The sequence below is a fragment of the Lepisosteus platostomus genome, chromosome 8, assembly GCF_059453375.1.
Source record: "Lepisosteus platostomus isolate fLepPlt1 chromosome 8, fLepPlt1.hap1, whole genome shotgun sequence".
Classification (NCBI taxonomy): Eukaryota; Metazoa; Chordata; class Actinopteri; order Semionotiformes; family Lepisosteidae; genus Lepisosteus; species Lepisosteus platostomus.
In genome coordinates this window covers 44,820,733-44,841,422 of record NC_142618.1, presented here as the reverse complement: position 1 = coordinate 44,841,422, position 20,690 = coordinate 44,820,733, and the positions used below count along the sequence as shown (strand labels likewise).

Here is a 20,690-nt window from a genome sequence, read left to right as displayed (position 1 = left end):
AAGTCTTCCAGGTCCTGAAGCAGCAAAACAGCCCCAGACCATCACACTACCAACACCATATTTTACTGTTGGTATGATGTTTCTTTTCTGAAATGCTGTGTTACTTTTACGCCAGATGTAATGGGACACACCCCTTCCAAAAAGTTTTGTCTTGTCAGTCCACAGAGTATTTTCCCAAAAGTCTTGGGGTAAACACTTTTTCACACCACTGTATATAACTGACTCAGAAGCTGGGGGGAAGTTTGTGAATGTGCACTTCCTTCCAGCTTCTGAGTCAGTTATATATTCCTTTCTCAAGGACTGCCTTTCACACTTCCCAGACATCCAAAGTGTATTAAGGATCACCCATATATTGTACAGTACATGGCTGCACAAAGGTCAGATACAAGTCTAGGACATGAGAGATGGACTTTAGTAGTAATTCTGTAAAACATTGTTGTCATCTGGTTTTTTAGATAAACTCATTTTCAACTAAAAGTGATCCTCGTTTTTTTTCACTGCCATAACTAAGTAAAAAGAAAGTCAATATGATCCCTTTCTACATATGTGTTCATGGGTCATAATTGACCTCTATCCAGATGTACATTACAATGCCTTGAGTGTTTCTTGAGAAATCTGTTCTGTTGTGTTTGCACTCAAGCATTTTGGCACCAGTGTAGTATGCAAATGATTTCAGATATAAAGCAAATTGTTCATGATGCTTTCTTACTTGTAGTACAGATAGTTTCCCTGGAATGTCTAAGCATGGCAAGTAAACATTCTGTTTCTGGCATTTCTCATTGTGTCAGATTGTCATGGTTGGGTTTTTTAGGAGTTAATTAGGATACTTATTCATTTATTACTTTTTCCCTTATTCATTTATTTCTTTATTCCTTTTTTTCCAATTGTGTAATGTTAGCATGCCCAAAGGGGTTTGGCAGCCAGTTGACCTTGGACCCCTAGAGGTTTTTTTTCCTCCTTACTAAGGAGTTTTTGGTTCCTCTCCTCTGTTGTCTTCTGGTGTTTTCTGTTCTATATTTACAACATGTATGGTCATTTGCTTTGTTAAGTGCCTTGTGGCAACCTTGCTGTGAAAGGTGCTATATAAAAATAAATGGAATTGAATTTTTCAGGTACTATATGGGAAAAGCCCAAACTCAGTGGAACTCAGTGATTGGCAGACTAGAGTTTTGATTCATAACATCTACAATATTTTGCATTTTATAATACAAGACAGACAACGTATGTTGTTTTAAAAACTAATTCAAAACCTTCAATGTTCACAAGAACCTATAACAAAAACAGAACCTTTATGAAGGTGTGAGGGGTGACTGAGAGTTAGTATCATTTTTAACTGTATTTTGAAAAGTGGAGGAAATGTTGTAATGTGCTTTATTCCCATTTAAAAAAAAAAACACCCATATGGGTAAGAAAATTTCTCTCAAGATAAGAAGAAATTGATTTGAAAAGCAGCCGAGAGGGAGTGAACTTTTTCAGGAAGAAGTCATCAGTGGAAATTGAATTTAACATTCATGGAAAAGGGCAAAGCTCTATGCGACACTTCTTTAATCAAAATGTGGGCCTTTTTCATTATATAAAATCATAATACTTTCAAAGCAGGCAGAGGAAAGCGAAACTCATTTGGAAGGGCACTGACAATCAAGTAATGTTGATTTAATCTTTTTTTTTAACTTGGAGCAGTGCCAGGTTAATCTGTGCTGGGGAGAGAGCGTATTGGGTCAAGACAGAGCAATTCTGTCAACAAGACATATTCCCATGATAGCTAAGCCAGCCGAGTTATCGCAGAAACATAAGTCTAAAGCAATTCAGTACTGTCTCAGTAATGTCTCAATCCCCTTTGCTAATATTTACTTTATAGCATGAAAGATTTACAGCAAAACTAGAAGTAGGATGATCTTATTGAAAAAACTGAATGTTTACAGTAGTTTTCCATCAAATATATCCCTGCAGTATAAGAGAAAACCATAATAGAAAGACACTGCATGGCTAATTGAATGTCTTCTTTTTCAACTTTTTCTCATAATCACACATTTAATCATGTGTTCAAAGGATTATTTTATTTGAATGAAATATTTTTTTCTAAATATAAGATGTGCTTTAAGGACTGTATTGAACATTTCGTTTTCTTACCATTGTGTGGCTGCACAAATCTTCTGTTTATAGAAATGTAAAGAGAAGATTCTTTTTAGCATGTTTTGCACTTCAGAGTTACCACAGAATTCCTTTACAAACCCTAAGTTGCATACAGACATAATGACTTGGAACCCCTTTATGTGATCATATTGATTAGATGCAAATGTTTTATTGTGTTTTTGGGATTTTGTTGTTTTTTAACTGCTTATTTAGAATGCATTATTCTTCACTCTTAAGACCTCAAAGAAATAATCTAGTGAAATAATTTTCTCAAACCAAATACCTAAGGGACGTTTTATGTCCATTTATAAATGTGTCTGATACTGTATTTGTCACATCAATTACATATAGTTTATACCTTTCAGCATCTAAACATAGAACTGGCATGCAAAATTCCAAATAATTTAAAACTTTTTTCAGCCTTGAATATACAGGAATATATATAAAAACTGAGAATGTTCTTTACTCAATGTTAAAAACCACAATTTATAAAAATTGCTTACACTTATATAGCACTTTTCTGGACACTCCACTCAAAGCGCTTTACAGGTAATGGGGACTCCCCTCCACCACCACCAATGTGCAGCATCCACCTGGATGACGTGACAGCAGCCATAGTGCACCAGAACGCTCATCACACGTCAGCTATAAGTGGGGAGGAGAGCAGAGTAATGTAGCCAATTCACAGAGGGGGATTATCATGCTCACCTATAAGGCTTTACATGGCTTGGCACCTCAATACCTGTCTGAACTTTTATCGCCCTACTCCCCACCTCGCAACCTCCGCTCTTCAAATTCTGCCCTCCTTACTGTCCCCCAAGCCCGTCTACATTGTATGAGCGACAGGGCCTTCTCCTGCTATGCCCCCAAGCTCTGGAACTCTTTGCCCACGGATATTAGAGAGTCACCTTCTCTAAACTCCTTCAAATCCAGACTCAAAACCTTCTTCTTCAGAAAAGCCTTTACTTAACTGGTTCCATTCTTCACCCCTCTGCTCTTCTTAATATCACCTTCCACGGTCTCCTCTATTGTTATTGTTGTATTGTTGTAATTATAATTGTCTCCTATCTTGTGAAATCTTCTTATTTATTGTTGTAGTCTTCTTATTTATTGTTATTGTCATCCTGTAAAGCGCTTTGAGAAGCCACCTTTAAAGGCGCTATATAAAATAAAGTTTATTATTATTATTAGGAGGCCATGATTGGTAAGGGCCAATGGGAAATTTGGCCAGGACACCACAGTTACACCCCTACTCTTTTCGAGAAACACCCTGGGATTTTTAATGACCAGAGAGAGTCAGGACCTCGGTTTTTACATCTCATCCGAAGGACGGGACCTGTTTACAGTATAGTGTTCCCGTCACTATACTGGGGCACTAGGACCCACATGGACTACAGGGTGATCGCCCCCTGCTAACACCTCTCCCAGCAGCAACCGTAGTTTTTCCCAGGAGGTCTCCCATCCAGGTACTGACCAGGCTTACACCTGCTTAGCAGCAGTGGGTTGCCAGTTGTGAGTTGCAGGGGGATATAGCTGCTGGCTTAACAATTTATGTTAAGCAACATTCACACCTTTTGGCCTAAAAACCAATGGATTTGCCAATGATGTGCTGAATTAATAAAAAACAATATTAAATGTATTTTACCAATTTGTACAAAGATTAACAATATCCTACCGGTAATGGCACAGAACTGACAGAGGCAATATTAAAATCTGGAAAGAAAACCAGAGAATCCTGCAGTTAATCTTTGATGTATGTAATGGAAGTTTAATACAGGTTTAAATTCAGAAAGACTTGTCAAAAGTACAAGACATTGCCCTCAGTAAAAATATGAAAATAAGCAAGAAAAGAGGCACACCCAAAAAATAAACTCCAAGGCTCTAAACTCACAGCTCTTTCATGTTCACAATTAATGCAAAATAACTAATAAACACTAATAACTAATATAAACACCTGCCAGCCATTGTCCCAAAATTACAGTATGCTTACCTGAAAATAACAAATGACATTGTTCTAATATGGCTAAACATATGCAAAATAACACCCAGAAATTCTCTACTTTTGCCTCATACTGTATAACCTTTTGATCTGAAATGCAGATTTCATTAGTACCCAGCAAAAATGACACATTTCACTTCACTGTAAAAATACGCAACAGTTTTCACTTTATATTAACACATAAAACTCTTTCAAGCATCGTTTCGTGGAGTTACGAATCACCAGTGATATGCATTAAGTCTGTTTCCTGAATGTTAACATATATTCTACAGTATATACATAGATTATTATGGATTCCTATGGTGTTTAATTTGAAAATGTGCCTTTTATGAAGAAAAGCGAAGTAAATCAGACCATACTGTATGCTCTTTCTGTTTTAACTGTCAATGTTAATAATTTGAAATGACAATAAGAATGATAAAAAAAACTTTCCTTTTCTTCATCAATGTCCACTGTCTCCTAAAAAAGATAATCATATTGTAAATATTAGAATTTAATTCTGTCATCCATCTATCCATTTTCTAACTTCTTTATCCATTACAGGGTTGTGGGATCTAAAGTGGCAAGAGAAGGAAACAAGGTAGGATACCCTCTGGACAGGACAGCAGTCCATTACAGGGCACACACAGACACAAACACACACTTACCCAGATTCGAAGCCAATCAACCTTTCAGTCTTTGGGCTGTGGGAAGAAACTGGAGCACCCAGAGGAAACCTATACAAACTCCACACAGACAGTACCCCAGGAGCTGAACCCAGTGATGCAGCTCTGCAAGGCAGCAATGCTAACTATCACGCCACCATACCACCTGAGCTCTCTCATTTCTGTACTTTTACCAGTAACATTATTGATAGTAAAACAGTATTGATAACCTTTTTACAAATCGGTGAAACACATGTCATTATCCAATCTGTGGGCATAGCACCCACCCTTATTCACTGGAAATAGATTAGGAAACTAATACCAGCCCCTGGTGATCTATTCATTTAATTAATTCATTATTTCTTATTTTATTAATCTACCTCAGTATCAGTTATGCTAAAGGTACTCAGTTGTGACAGAGGTTCTTCTATAACCTGGTGCATGTTATTGTCATTTTCTTAATGCCATTTTAAAAAAACTGCAATTTAGCATCTGTTTTTCATCTTCTGTTATTATTCCACTTAATCTTGCAAACCATGGACTTCAGTTCTTTTACTTCTATATTGTTAAAGAAAATGATGTTACAGTATGTCTAGCCTTTGCTGTAATGTTCTTTTCTGTCTCTCTATTACTAAGAAGTTAGAATATCTTTTTTCAGTTTGCTGTAGCTCAGTGTACTCTTTTTGAATCTTGGTTTCTTACCCAATGTGTCATTCTCTCTTTACTGCTTTGATTTCTAATTAAAACCATTCACTGTACACTACATTTCCCTAAATTGGAACTCATTGTAGTTAGAAGTGAACTCATTTGAAAACAACACACCCTTTTTCTTTTTTTGTGAACATTTATTTTAGTGTTCGGCAACGTGCCCACAAAAGCAGAATACCATAAGAAAGATCTAACCATTGTATAACACTTCCAAAAACAACAAATCCCAATCCCCTATCCCACCCTTTTCTATGTCATTTGTTCTATCGTGAACCATAACAACTGCATCCAACCCCGCTTTGGTCAGAAACTTGTCCACTCACTTGGGGAGCTCTGCCACCTGAGCACTATGCAGGCAAAACATTATACGAGGCTCTTTATTACTCATATAACAAAATGCAATTTACTGGGTCAAGCAGGCTTACTGCCCTGCCATTTTCCTCCAGACTACCAATACCCAGATGTGTCTGCAGGAAAGCCTGGAAGTGTCTGGACACCGCAGACTCTGGAGATGCCTCTGTTGCTCAGTGTGTAAGCTCTTCCCTGCCACTACGGCCCATTTAACTCTCCCTCTAAACAGGGAAGTACAAGAAAATACCAGGAAATGACAGATACAGTAGTACTTATATTATATAGTACAGGAAGAAATAGTACTTTTAGAAAAATCCAAATAACTGATGACTTACCACTTGTACTTTACATGGTACTTTGGTAAATTAATTACTGTGTACCTACATTCATCCATCCATTTTCTAACTATTAGAAACCCACCAGTATGTCTGCGGACTATGGAAGGAAACTCAAGGCCCTGCAGGCAACAATGCTAATCATAGTTTTGCACACAACTGTTGTTTGTTGGTTGGTTACTGCTAAGTAGGCATACTGTACATTAAATTATTTAAAACATTAACCAAAAAGCAGTAAAGAATAACTCTTCAAAGAGTAACTCTTCCTGTTAGAATCTCAACCACTTCCTTCATTTATAAACACTCCTTGTTATCTATGGCTTTCACGAAAATGATACAGTTTTTTCTTATTGTAAAAATGATATAGTTGTTATAGTGAGAGTTTTTTTTTATTTCATAGGCTACTTGCACTAGCCCACAATACATTTTTAGGTCACCATATACCAAAGTTTGAAACCTAATTATAACATGGTGACTCAGAAATATTTTTCTTCTCAAATTCTAACTAAATACATAGTGAAGTGTAATAACATACTCCTGTAATATGTGTGCATTGTATTTGCACAAAGTCGTTAGTACATACTGTAGATGCATACAGTATATAAAAAATCCCTGTTCGATTTATGTTCATTAATTGCCATTAATAAGTCTTTCTTTCACTTTCAAGTGACTTAAACTATGCAGGTCTGAACCTTGCTTGTTCAGTGATTAGAGTCGCACTGAAACAGTGTGTACCTGTGGAAACCCAATATCATGTTTGCTCCATCAAGCACATAACCCCAACCTGGCACTGAAACCTTACTCACATGGCTGGAGTGAGTCAAAAGCTCTTACACCACCAAACTCAATACACCTACAGTGGGGAGTGTTTGTCGCCTGATTGATCATCTCTGGGGTGAATGTACACAGTATGCTTCATGTTGAATCATCATATTGCCACACAATCTTCCACTCTTGTTGGCTGCTGTTGTACATATGTACATTTTTGTGCATTTTACAGAGCTTGCTACCTGTTTTTAACTTATTGTTAAAATGATCGCTTTTTAAAACTTGCTAATGCAAATTTCTGAAACACAAAGAACACACATTGTCAGCAATTGTCCTGCCTCTGCTCTAATTGCCCTTCACCTATAGGGTGTCATTGACTTTCATGCCTGTTAGACCTATTTAAAGGTATGTTGCCTCAAACGTTACTTTTAGTTTTATTATTTTTGAATGTTACTGCAATTTCTAACAGATTTGTCTCATTTTTGTGTACATTACTATTCTGCAACTGTTTTTTGAAATACATGAAGTGTTGGGTCATTCATATACACTCTTTTATTCAATGTCAAACCATGGTGTAGCCGCTATTCAGTACAAATACTTTAACAATATTTTGTATATTATAACAATTTAGCACTTTAACAATTATAAATATATTTGACAATTTTTAAATTTTTGTTACTTCTATTTTTCCCTATTTTTAAGAATAAACCAAGCCTGTTGTACAGACTGGCTATTGCACTTATTCCTTTGTTGCAGGCAAAGTCTGGTACTTCTGATTTTACAGACAGAATTCTGCTTTAGAAAATTATGTCTGTTAAATTCAAAGTCCGTTTGTGTGACTTACAGTATTACTACTAAAAACAGTGACATGTGGTTCAGTTTTCTAAAAACTACTTTATGTTCTGGTCTTCTGAGACTACAGAGGTACCTCACTGTTGATCAACATTTGTTGCATCATTAATTTTCCAAATAGATTTAATTACAAACAGTTATTGCTATGCCTAGCACATTAGTATAACTTTTTACTTTAAAAAAGATGTGGTGCAACTGTAAAGCTGCTCGGTGTGGTTTGTTGCAAAGAAATGAAATGAGGAATGGAAATGCTCTGGTGCAAAACTCTGGAGTTGAAATGTTCAGTGTTGTGCATCTGGCAGATAAGAGAAACTACATGAGCAACTGCAAACATTAAACAATGGCATGATTAATAACCTTGTGTCATCTGGAGAATTAGGTACAACAGAGAAAGAGATGCTATGTCCCTTAATGGGACCTGATCTGAATAACTCTGCAGTCTAATGTGTGCTACAGTTGTACAGAGCTGAGAGTTATTAGGATGCCGTTCTTGGTCTTGCCTGCTTTTACACTCTGGATGGAGATAGTGCAAGTCTTATTGTAGAATCTGCAACCTGCTCCAAATGTGCAAATAAATGAAAACGACATAAACCATTCTCATAAACCACTACTTTTCCATTCCAGAAGAAAATATGACAGCATGGAAAAGTTGAAGATCAGCAGCCCTCCTCTGTGGGATAGTAGCTTAGTCCTGGGCCCCTCAGATTTCTGTTTCTGTTACTGTGTTATACAGCAGAAGTGCAGAAAATAGGCATTTCATTTTGTGACAGCACTGAATCTGCTCCTAAATATAACACATAGGGATACAGTTCCTGAACTAAAGAAATCAAAACCTTTCACAATGTATAATTGGACTAACATATTCCTTTTTGCAGGATAAAAAATGCACATTGAAAAGTGATTAGGCAGTTCATTTTCATACAGTACACCGAGCTTTCCTCTCCGCATAGAGTATTTCCAAGTACAAAAGCAGGCCACTCTGGTTAAAACCCAACATTAGAGACACGTCCTACAGAATATAAAATGTTTTTTTAATGTTATGCAACAGAATTTGAAAAAATAAAGAACTGACCAAAAGCCAAAAGAAATGGCTATTATTTATCCCCTCCACAGTGCAGCTTCTGTGGAGTGCCTCAGTGTCAGGTGAGACTATTGAGAAGATTAACAGAACCGTAAATTTTTTATCTTTACTGGGAGGGAAACAGCCAAACCAGATTAATGACACAGATTGCAGCTGTTTCTCTCCTGCACCTCATTGAGATCAGATTAGGACTATTGCCTCGCTATTACATGGTCATGTTAGTGAACTGTGAGTGTCACTTGGGCACAGGATGTCGCAGATCTCCTCAGATTAATTGCTGTTGTGAGAAATCTGAAACCGATTTTGCTCTACTAAGCTTGAATGGATTTCTCTCACATACACAATCAGGGACAGCAAAATAATCCATCTAAAAAAGAAAAAGGAAGCAGAGAATGAAAGAAATTAAATTTTCAATTTAATACATTGCTTTTTAACTTGGCCATGTTTGGAAAGCAGGACGAATATTTCATACTCAAATCCATCTCACTTTTTTAATTAGGTGACAAATTCTACAATCAGGGAGTACAGCATCAGTTTTCAGATCTCAAAGGATGGGACTTCATCTTTGTTGTTTCTATTCACCTGGCCCTTTCCTGATCTAAGGAGATGTTCTAAGAAGGGGGTGACCACAGATACTAAAACCTTCTGCAAACTGTTATTACTGTAGCCATTTCATTCTCTCACTTGAGTCCTTATGCTCTCAGCTAATGAAATGGCTTGGCTTGTTCATGCTTATTAAGTCACTGTTCACTCCTCTTTCTGAACATAAAGGTGGTGCTATGAAAAGCATTGCCTTTGATGTTCATTGTAGTTACCTGAACATCTTTAAACAAATTTATTTTCATACAGTATACAGTGTGACTCAGAACTGAAAATGTACAAGCATATATGCGGACACCTTTTGTGCAAAATGTATTTATCTGCATACCTTTCGAGATATGTCAGCCTTTCAAAATATGAACATTCTTACATATTTTATGGCAAGGATATCACTGAAACTGGAAGAGTGACCAACCTCGTTCTCTTGTAAACATTTCTATGCATTTTCTTAAGTACAGACACAGACATACCATCCAGGCTCATGATTTATTACGTTAATGTCATTACTCAGGTACTTCTGCTTCTTTATGCTATAGTAACCGAAGCGTCAGAATGATGAAGTTGCAGCAGTGCTAGGGGGTTTTAGGGCATGTTTAATTGTGCTGGCTTTAGCAGAGTGTTATGATAAACTCATTTACTATATACTTTTAGAAGCTTCTTAAGGGATACGCTTCTTCATGCACCATATTAGAATAATGTTTTTGGATTACTATAAACACTATAAGCAAATTTCTTCACAGCGTATTAGATCTCCTTTTTGACCTGTTTATGGCATTGCTCTTCTTATGGTCTTTGTTTCTACTACATATACTGAGGCATTAAAAGGGCAACAGATATTATTGTTAATAGTCATTTGTTGCATTTTAAGTATTTTATGTATGACAAAGTTTCCTCTTCCTTCTAAATTTTTCTTAACTGACATTTCTCTTGTTCAGTTTTTCAGAAAAGTAATTTGTTTTGGGGTGAAATCGTTTTCTACTCAATGGCATTCTGATTATTTAACTACAGTACATAATCTCAGTTAATTGAATATGTGACATCTCACCCTTTTGACACCAAGATATCAAACATTCCTTTAAAGGACATTATTATTTACCTGTGAAGTTTTCTTTCTGTGAATCACTGTATATTTTAGCAGTTTTTATATCTTCACACTTCTTTAGAAGCTTTTACAAGTTTCCATTATTGGATTTTTTCATTTTCCTTGCTCGATTAAAATAAATCAATGGTGTCTGCTATTGTAACAATTAATAAAGATCATTGTTCAGAAATTTGCAAAAGACATGTATGCCATGAGCAGTAGTTTTTAACAGAAAACTTGTCAAAGTCAGAAATTTGTATTCACTATTATCATGGTAAAAATGTAATGACCGTAATTATTTCATACAACAAAATGCATTTACTGATGAGCAATGACATACAGTTGACTGACAAGTAATGCTAAACTATCAATGCAATACATGATGAAAAGGAGTGTGGCAACAACGTTCTCCAAGGAAGTTCATACTGTAGCTCAGTTTTGAAAATGGTCAGTGACTCTGTGCTGTAGTTCACTATTGTGTTGCATATAGGAAACATTTGAACATGCAGCAAGTTGTGAATAGTGTTTTTCATTGAAATGACATGTACACAAGCACCTGTTCCATCACTTCTCTATGTTGCTAGATAAAAGTTTTGAATGCTGGAGATGATTTAGATCTCTAGAAAGGAGTGTAACTGCCCTTTTGCTGAATCATCTCTTAGAGTCTCTTGGGCTCTGTGTGCATACTGGAACACACACAGAGGAACGGCCTCTTTTACATGACCTTTATAGGCTGAGGCCCAAGGAAACAGTTTTTAGCAGGAATCAAATTGCATGCATGAGTCTAGTTTATTGTTAATAAGGCAAATATTTAATGAAAGAGCAGCAAAACAAAGCAACAAAATTCCTCCATCTTTTCCTCATAGTTCCTAGTGGGTGTCAGGGCTGACATTTGTTGGCTTTACGAGCAGAAAAAAAAGAGATTCCATAATTTCTTTCTCTCTAGTCTGCTTTGCTTTCTTTTATGTTCACTGAAGAAGTCTTCCTCCACACACCTTCAGTTTTTAAATAAAAGACTGCCTCAGCTTCCTTTTTAAGTATGCACTGTGCACATACTTGTCATGTAGGTTTAAACCATAAGATGTAAACTTATGAGTTGAATACATTTTAAGATAAACACTTTAAAAGCGTGAGTGTATTCATGGAAGGCTTCTAAAATCATCAGAATCAGAAATGGCCAAACCATGTAAGATGTACTTCTGATAAAGAGCTGTCACACGGTGTTTACCATTTAAATTTTTAACAGAGTTATTGCAATGGATTGAAAAAGATTAAGAATTATAAGGTTGCTCTGATGATTTGTAGTAGTTTGTTCAATTACTGGTTTTAATACTCCAGTATACTTTATTGCCTTTTAAATGACTCCATATATTTTTTTAAACTGGTAGAAAAAGAACATTTGAAAACAATAAACCATTTACACAACACTTTGTTTAGGTGCTTCAGAATGTTCTTGTTTTGATTTCTAAAGCTTCTCTCGAAGAAGAAGAAGAAGCATAGTTGTGTCGTCCAATGTCAAGGTGCTGCGTACAGTAGCCTTAATTCATTGTCTCATAATAAGGACAGTAAGAGGAGAGGAAGTACAATATATACAGTATTGGCTGTAGCAGCTAAAAATCAGAGGGAATATTTGAAGCATGTAAGTGACCAGCTGGTGAGCATGTATACAGTGAGTATACATGAGATAAAACATGCCTGTTTACTTCAGATTCTGTAGTTGTAAGCGCAGTGAACCATTTCTGTAGTTTGCTGTGCCCACTGGGACTTTTAGTGAATTTTGAGTCACAATGTTGACAGAACAAGCTTCGTTCCACAGCTCTCTCTTTGAGTTTACTTGTTTGAACCATTCCAATCCTCCATACTTTGTCATCTGGTGACTGGAGACAATACCATGCAGACATTCTGTGTGTCAATTGGTAAAATACAACATTGAAATATGACTTAAATAGTCTCTGAATTAGTGACCATCCTCACATTTAAACTATGCTTAAGGGAATGGTGAGACAAAACACACAAGCAGCTGTGGTGTGAAGCGGAAATCAAACTGCATTTTGTTCATTTACAGCAAAATCAAAAAACAACAACAAAATCAATCAATAATTCTGTATATTACCCAGTGATCTGTCACAATGCCTTCCTTCCGAACCAAGTAAAATTTTTCATTGCGCTGCAGCCAAAAAAGCCTGGTTCACCAAGATGAGTTCATGTGTCTTTTAACAAAGTGAACACAGAAGAATAAGTTCCAAGGTGTTCCTGCAGTGGGCTTACGTAAACAAAGATCCACTGCAAAATTCATACAACAAGATTTAATTTAATTAGGAAATTGTTGGTGTGTAATTACAAACGCCATCAGGCTAACATGGACAGCAACACTCACTTCAGAGATCACATCCTCTTCAGAAAGTGGAATTTATTTTTTGCAGTTCTCCACAGGCTAGTTTTAAACTCTTTTTCTCTTCAGCACAATACAGGAAAAAATCTTTGCAAAATCTCTTTGACACTAGGCAAAATGTCTCTGGTGCATTTTCCAGCAACAACAAAAAAAGAAAGTTTCAATAGCGTTTATATACAGTAGAGCTCCTTATAAATGGTATAACCTTTAGAAAATGTATAAAGCACACGGAGGCCATTTCTTTAAAGCAGATTACAGATGTCTATATAAAGACAAGGTACAGATTTCTTATCAAATGTTTCCTTTCTCAGTGTCCAAGGTTTAGTACCTCCCTACTACACCCAGCTCCTGCTCCACTGCTCTTTCAATAGTTTGATGAACATCTCGAACTTCATCCTGTGTCAGAGTCCTCTCCATGTGGCGGTAGGTTATGCGATAACAATGACTGACCTTTCCTGTCCTGCGAGGAAAGAAGAAAACAAAAGCATGATCAAAGAGGATAAAGGTGCCTTTCCACTGCCCTCGAAGGCTTTTAAATTTGACAGTTCGCCTAAAATAAGTGTTTGCTGTTGTTTAAAAATCAGTTTGTTCATCACTTTCTGTGTGACTCCTAATGTAAAGGCCTCCAACATAAACTACTAAGGCTTTTAGTAAATAGCTTCTTCAAATTCAGTGTTTCCCTATTTGTACCTATAGTTTATGATTTTGGTACTTTTATATAATAGTCTGCCCTTATCGGCATTCAGTATCATCTCTCAGGTGTTTGCCCAGTCTTCAATTCCATCAAATTTTTAATTTCCTCTCTTGCTTTTACAGGGCGTTTGCTAATCTTACCATTTTCTATCCCCTGCATACTTGATTAGTTTTCTAACAGTACCAGAGTCTAGAACAATGATGTAAATTAAAAAGCATAGGACAGATCGCTATGTTATTCCACCAATCAGAATATAAATCAATTTTTGTGTCCATTGTTTGGCTGAAAATAAGTCCAGTTTAGCTGAGTTTTATCTTTCTCAGTATTGCAGAAATTTGAAAAGATCACTGCCACTTAATCAATTTCCACAAAATGCTTTGGTTCATCCATTGGCTACTGCAGCAGAGTGGGTACTGCTGCATTGAGATAATGATCCCCACTTGAACTTTTTTAAATTTAAGAATTGCCAATTTTTCTTTTATCTCCAAATCTGTATCCTCCTATTTCAACTCAGCTTGCAGCTCACCTCTTGTAACCCTGTTGCTTGGACAGGGCAGATGATGGATGTACACATGTACTTGCTGTTGAATTCCTGTTAAGACACTGAGAACCAACTGTGTCAATGAGAGAGCTAGGGCACATCAGGAGGACAAGTGCAGACCTGACCAATAGGAGTGCTAGCCTAGGACCATCTAGCAAGCCAAAAGGGTCACTGTTGGGCATCACTTCAAGACTTCTTTGGCTGACTCAAGCCTACCCAATCCTGTAGGCACTCAATGCTTGCTCTATGAGGCTTATGAGACAAAAAGGACCTGAACCATTTCTATACTATGAAGCAGGGGTTTCGTTTGGGTTCAGAATCTGGCAGACATTCTAAATCTCCTTAAGTTATAAACTGCTCTTCACCTGGTAGAAGTGTTAAACTGATTCAATGAAGACTGAATTGGCCAAAGATATGTTTTGTCCACAGTCTAAAGCTAGTGATGTAAAGACATCTTTTGCTGGATCTGGACTCTGTGGTCTAGAGCTGGGATCCTTTGTTTTTAAGCCTGACCTTACTGTATGTTAGTGAGATACTGTATATAGTAGTTTATGATAAAGAACGTATGATAATTCCTAGATTCTATTTCTGCACACCCATATCTGTACCTTTTTCTGTACTCAAGATATCTTTCAAGGTGGAATTCTCACATCTATAAAAGTGCAGTAAGGTGAGTTTTGCAAATATGCAGGATTGGATATTGGACCTTAAATATTTAAATTGTATTGCCCTGAATTGTAGAAGTTAGAAAACAATACTACAAACTACAGGACAGGATCTGGCTAAACTGCAAGCTTATTTCTTATTTATAAGAATAATAAAACAAAGGAAGGATGATGTAAAAAACTATTAATGACAAGCATGCATGGAAATCCCATTTGAATTTCTATAGCCTTCCACCTGTGAATGCCTTTTTCAAAAATAGAGCCACAAATACATAAATATTCACTTTAACTGACAACTGAAGGAGCATTTTCATAATTCCTAGAACTTTTCAACATTTTCTAAATGTTATGTCTGACAAAATTAGGCCAAGCTTGATGGCTACTGGGACAAGTGTTTCAAGTGAAGTGACATTCAGGTAAACTAAGAAAGAAAAGTAACTTCTTCCTCTTTTGTCTTTTTATCCATACACAATTAATGTAGAATGAAATATATTCAGTATAATTCAGCAATGCAAGCACATTTATATACTACAATGATTTATTTTTTCAGAGGACATAGTTTGAGCAGCTTGTTTTCTAAAATTGGATACAAGACAGAAATAAGGCACAGACAGACAAGTTATTCAATAGATTCTGTGCTTTAAAAATGTACTAAATCTCAATTAACTGTACATACTGTAGTCAACAGTGATAAACCAAATTTAGGACTAATACAGTAAATCATACACGATATGCATTTTTCCAATTTTACCTTAGCAATAATTGTTTAATTACATCTAATTAACTTTAAAGCACTGCTCTGTCACTGAACATTAATTGCACTGTTCCATTACATTATAAAATGTAACTGCTGTCAAGATTAAAAGTGTACTTCACACTGTATGACCTTGAAAGTATGCATAATCCTAGACTTCAAATATAGACTATGTCTGTATGAACAACAGCAATTGCCCTACACAGTCCCTGACAAATAGCTCAGCAGGTCATTGTACAGATGTATTATTCAGTGGAAGTATTATATATGATTATCCACTGTCCTAAATGACTGCCTCCTGTGTATCCTGTGTATCCATATTCTAGGCTAAATAACCCTCATGTGTGTTGTATAACTGGAGAGATAAACCAATGTAAATTATTCTACATTGCTTCCTAGAGGTGTCTGAAGGAGTTGAGAAGGAATTCTGTTTGTATGGATAATAGGTTAGGTTTGATACCAGCAACTCCTGTATCAGTATTGCATATGTTCAGTATTGCAAAGATGTATTCGGCTGCAATCTGAAAACTGGTTTGGCTCCCACACTGGGGTTCTGCCTGGATACCTTTCAGCTTCATTTTCATAGTAACAAATAAACTGCGAGTACTGGCATATATCTACTATACCATATATCGCCATACTGTAGCGTCACACCCCCAACTGTGTCCTTCTCTGCTGGCTCCCTACTAAGATTCCTGGAAAACCCATTCTCCATTATTAGTAAGGCGTTTCAAGAATATGTTTAATCACTTTAATATATTTCTTTTGATTATTAAATGCTTACAAATAATAATACTTCCTTATACTTATATTGCACTTTTCTGGACACTACTAAAAGCACAAACACTCCACTTAAAGCATCTAGAAAGGGCTTTTCATCCAACACATCTCAAAGCACATTACATATTGCATTACACACCTATGTAGAATACAGCAGTAGCCCCACTACTCTGCATATTAGAATGGGGTTTGCTTTGGCAACTGAATTAATGGGGAACTTCAGGAAGGCCAGATTGTACAATACAAGCCCAGAGGGACATTAGCCCTGACATTTAGCCATTCCACCTTTAATAACTTAATAGCAAGGAATTTGATTTAACATTGCATCCCAGTCTCCCATCCCAGTACTGCGATGGTCTCCAATCCCAGAACTGTTCAGGCCTAGCCTTTCTAAGCTGATTCGTTTTTGAGATCTGACAAGATCAGGCTACATCGTCGTAACACTGATACCAAACCTTGACAAATTGATGACTATTTGTACGACGTCCAGTTCCCATTCTCAGTGTTATGGCTAAACAACTATTTTATTCACTGGCTATTTTCATCAAGATGGAGTATAATTGATAACTGTAATTTGCTGTACAGTATGTATTGTGAATGTAAGACACTTCCAAAATTAGGCATATTTGAGATCCTAAATTTAGGTCAATATTCTTTTTAAATTGAAATCTGAAATTGAGAGGCATGTTTCATTTACACCATCCAGTTTGGAGAAAATCAGCTCACCTCACCACTACAGCCCTCCCACCAGCACAGAAGAGATGAAAAAAAACTAGGCTTGTTCTCTGGCATGTACAGTATGCTATCATCCCATCGGATTCTGTTCACACTGTTTAAGAGTGTTCTATGGGCTTGAACTTCAATTCAAGACATTAAGGCTTCAGATAGGGTACTGAAGTGCCCATTGCTAATAAGACCAATGGCTCAAAGCCATTGATAAAATCAGTGTTGTGTATTATCCAGCAATAGTTGGGCAATGATATAGCCCAGATTTGAACCAGTAACCCTAGACAACAAAATCCATCCTTAGGCTTGAGTATTGGTCTTTACTTGCTGAGCTACACAAAGTGTTAAAGAAGGTTTGAATTTTGTCACGTTAAGTATTTATCACAGTGGTCAAACTTTAAACTTTTCTGTAGTCCTGGGGATTGTTCCAGGTGCCCTGCAGGGCCAGGGTTTCTTCTAGGTTATCATCCCATGAAATCAGCTCCCGCTCAGTGTATTCCTAATGATTAAGGCATGAAGAGTCACTGTGGTCTTGGATTGATCCTCTGTATCTTTAGAAACACTTTTGGAACCCTCTCCAGACTGAACAGCATCATCGTCTCTTTTTCTGGGGTCCTCTGAAATCATGGCATGACATATTTCTTCAAATCTGTATGGTAGACTAAACTCACGAAGTTTCCAACCATTATGTAGGACAGTACTTGTTTACTTGTTCACCATTAATTTTACCACCTGGTTCTTATTACCCACTTATTTGTGCTGATTAAATTTGGGCTTCACTTACTGTTTCACATATACCGATTGTTGATTTTTCATTTTTTTCTACTTCATACACCATTGCATCTCAAAAATAGAGAATCGGTAAATTTAAAGCCTTTTTTTATATTTAAGAACAGTCCGGTTTTGATTTAACAAGCATATAATAAGGTTAAAATAAGGATTTCATATAAAATTGCAATTTCTACAGTATATCATTATCTGGGGGTTCACATAATCTCTTCTGAATGTTTATTCAACATACATGCATGATTCATACAACCAAGCGAAACACAGGCTCAGGCAGCTTTAATGCTATTAAAAGTTCTTTTTGCATTTGTAGATATTAACATGCAGTGCCAGGACACCATTCAAGGAAACAAAAATGCAGTGAGAAAGAGTTATAATATAGTTGATAACAACCTTGGTAAAAACAGACTTTTTTTCCTCCAGACTAAATATATAACTTCTATCTCCAGACCTAATTTAGGATCTGCAATTAACTGTAGTACGCAGGTACACAGGAATCTGAACAAAATGTATTTGTTGGAAAAATATCTCATGTGTTCAATGCATACAAATAAACAAACTCTAAAATATGGAAAGCTTATTCTAAGTACTTCATGTGCATCATCAAAAACAGCTTTACTGTGTATCACAGTAAAGGATCAAAAGTGTGATACAACAAATTTGCTCCTAAAATGTCAGTGGTTAGGATGAAGCATAGCCACTTCCGAATTTGAACCTGGCAGCTACTTTGTGCTCATATGAAACACAGTGAAATATGAGGAACAACGTGGAAGGTGAGTGGGACAGGAAATGCACTTCAATCAAAATTAAAGAATTAATCAACCATATCACACCATATTGCAAGTGCTAATTTCGGCCACTCTCACTGTTATTTAGATGGTCACACACTGTATGAACTTTGAAGTTCAGTGTGTTTACCGTAGTAATTAAGTACTTTGCTATCATCTGAGATGCAGTGATTTTCTTTAATAACTTTTGGCTTTAGTTAGTTTCACTTTTCTGTTCCAGCAGGAAGAATGACAAACCACAATTTAAGAGGAAGTAGAGGCTTCCCAATCAAGTGCTAAAAAGTCTCAGTTTTACTTAGAATTTTACTTTTCACAAGACCAGGTACAGTCTGGCAACCATAATACATTCGAAGATAGTAGACCAGAACTTATGTTAAATCCTGGGTCAGATATTGTTAAGTATGAGGCTCAGCACAGAAAAGAGAGGTTTTGTATTGCCTTAAACAAAGAGGACTCTTCAGAGAGAGTTTAAAAGGCCTTCAAAATGAAAAGTATTGTACATTTTCTGTTGTAAGTTTGCTTTCTTTATTATGCTTCACTAAGAGCAAAGCCATTTTTATCCTGAGAGGAAAATGACCTCAAGGAGTTTCCATTTGGGAAGTTTGTAAAGATTTTGACTTCTGAAAAAGGTCAATGTGTTGATTTGAGCAAAGAGACTGGGAATAGAGAACATACTGAAAAATTCTGCTGAGATAGACTTCAGAATAGACTTTCTTTTCCTGAAACCACCATGATTTGCAGAAGCTTATGTTTTATGTTTCTCCTAGGAGAACATAACAGGGATTCCTATTTTATGAGCGTTGAGGGACATATTAAATTGATGATGATACAAATCGACGTGTATTGAGAAAATGGCAAGGTACTGTAGATAATAATCAACAAATGGGAAAAAACACTGGTGTCAAGTAATAAGTGTAAGCATACTTCTGAGGGTTGAAAGGTAAAGAACATTAGAATGTCTGAATAGTCAGCCATACAAACTAACAGAAAATCAACAGAGCACATGAGTGAAGCTGGAAGTAAGGTTTAAGAAAAAAGTTGAATAAAGAAGGAAGAGAAAAGCAAGAAATCGTGAAAATGCCACCAAAATCAAACAGAAAATCAGAAAACTAATATAGCCTCAACACAATATTAAAAAAGACAACTTAATATTGAGTGCGCGAGACTATCATCACTGCTAATTATAATATCTAACTCATAAACTTTTAGAGGTGTAGTAAAAGGTAAAGGTTAAGTCCCTCCCAGAGCCACAGCAGCTCAGTGGGCCATAGCTTGTCCCATTTTCTTTAGCATTAGGCAGATTAGAGAGCACATGACTCTTGAAGGGGATGCTGGTCCATCACAGAGTAGTGAAGTACTATTTACTAATTAATGAGTCTGTAAATCCCTTTCTCCTGCATTCATGTCAGCACTGCACTGCAAAATTAAGCTAGCAAATTCAGCTTGGAAAATTAAGGCCAGCAGCTACAGTATATTACCCTGCAACTCTCAACTGGCAACCCACTGAAGTTCAGCAGGTGTGAGTCTGGCCAGTAACTGGATGGGAGACCTCCTGGGAAAGCTAAGGCTGCCACTGGAAGAGGTGTTAGTGAGTCCAGTAGGGGGTGCTCAAACTGTGGTCTGTGTGGGTCCAAATGCCCCAGTACAGTGATGGGGACACTATACTGTAAAAAGGCTCCATCCTTCAGATGAGACATAAAACCAAGATCCTGACTCTCTGTGTGTACTCAAAAAGAGTAGTGGTGTTAAGCCTGTATTCTGGTGAAATTTCCCTCTCAGCCTTTATCAATCAAGGTACCCAATAATCCCCATCTATGAATTGGCTTCATCACTCTGTTCTCCCCCCCCACCCCCACTGATAGCTGATGTGTAGTGAACATACTGTGCATCATCCTGGTGGGGCTGCACATTGGTGGTGGTGGAGGGGAGTCCCCATTACCTGTAAAGCACTTTGAGTGGAGTGTCCAGAAAAGTTCTATATACGTGTAAAAAACTAATTATAAGCTAAAAAT

General features: G+C 36.7%; 1 protein-coding gene across 3 annotated transcripts in view; it reads right to left on the bottom strand.

Annotated features, from left to right (window-relative positions):
- Positions 1–11,340: 11,340 nt before the first annotated feature.
- fars2 (phenylalanyl-tRNA synthetase 2, mitochondrial) overlaps positions 11,341–20,690 on the bottom strand; it is a 192,858-nt gene continuing 183,508 nt past the window's right edge. For all 3 annotated transcript variants that reach the window (XM_088643636.1, XM_088643638.1, XM_088643637.1), the window contains one exon: positions 11,341–13,404. In XM_088643636.1, the coding sequence (XP_088499762.1) occupies positions 13,266–13,404 (139 nt within the window). In that variant the 3' untranslated portion in view covers positions 11,341–13,265. The remainder of the gene's footprint in view (positions 13,405–20,690) is intronic.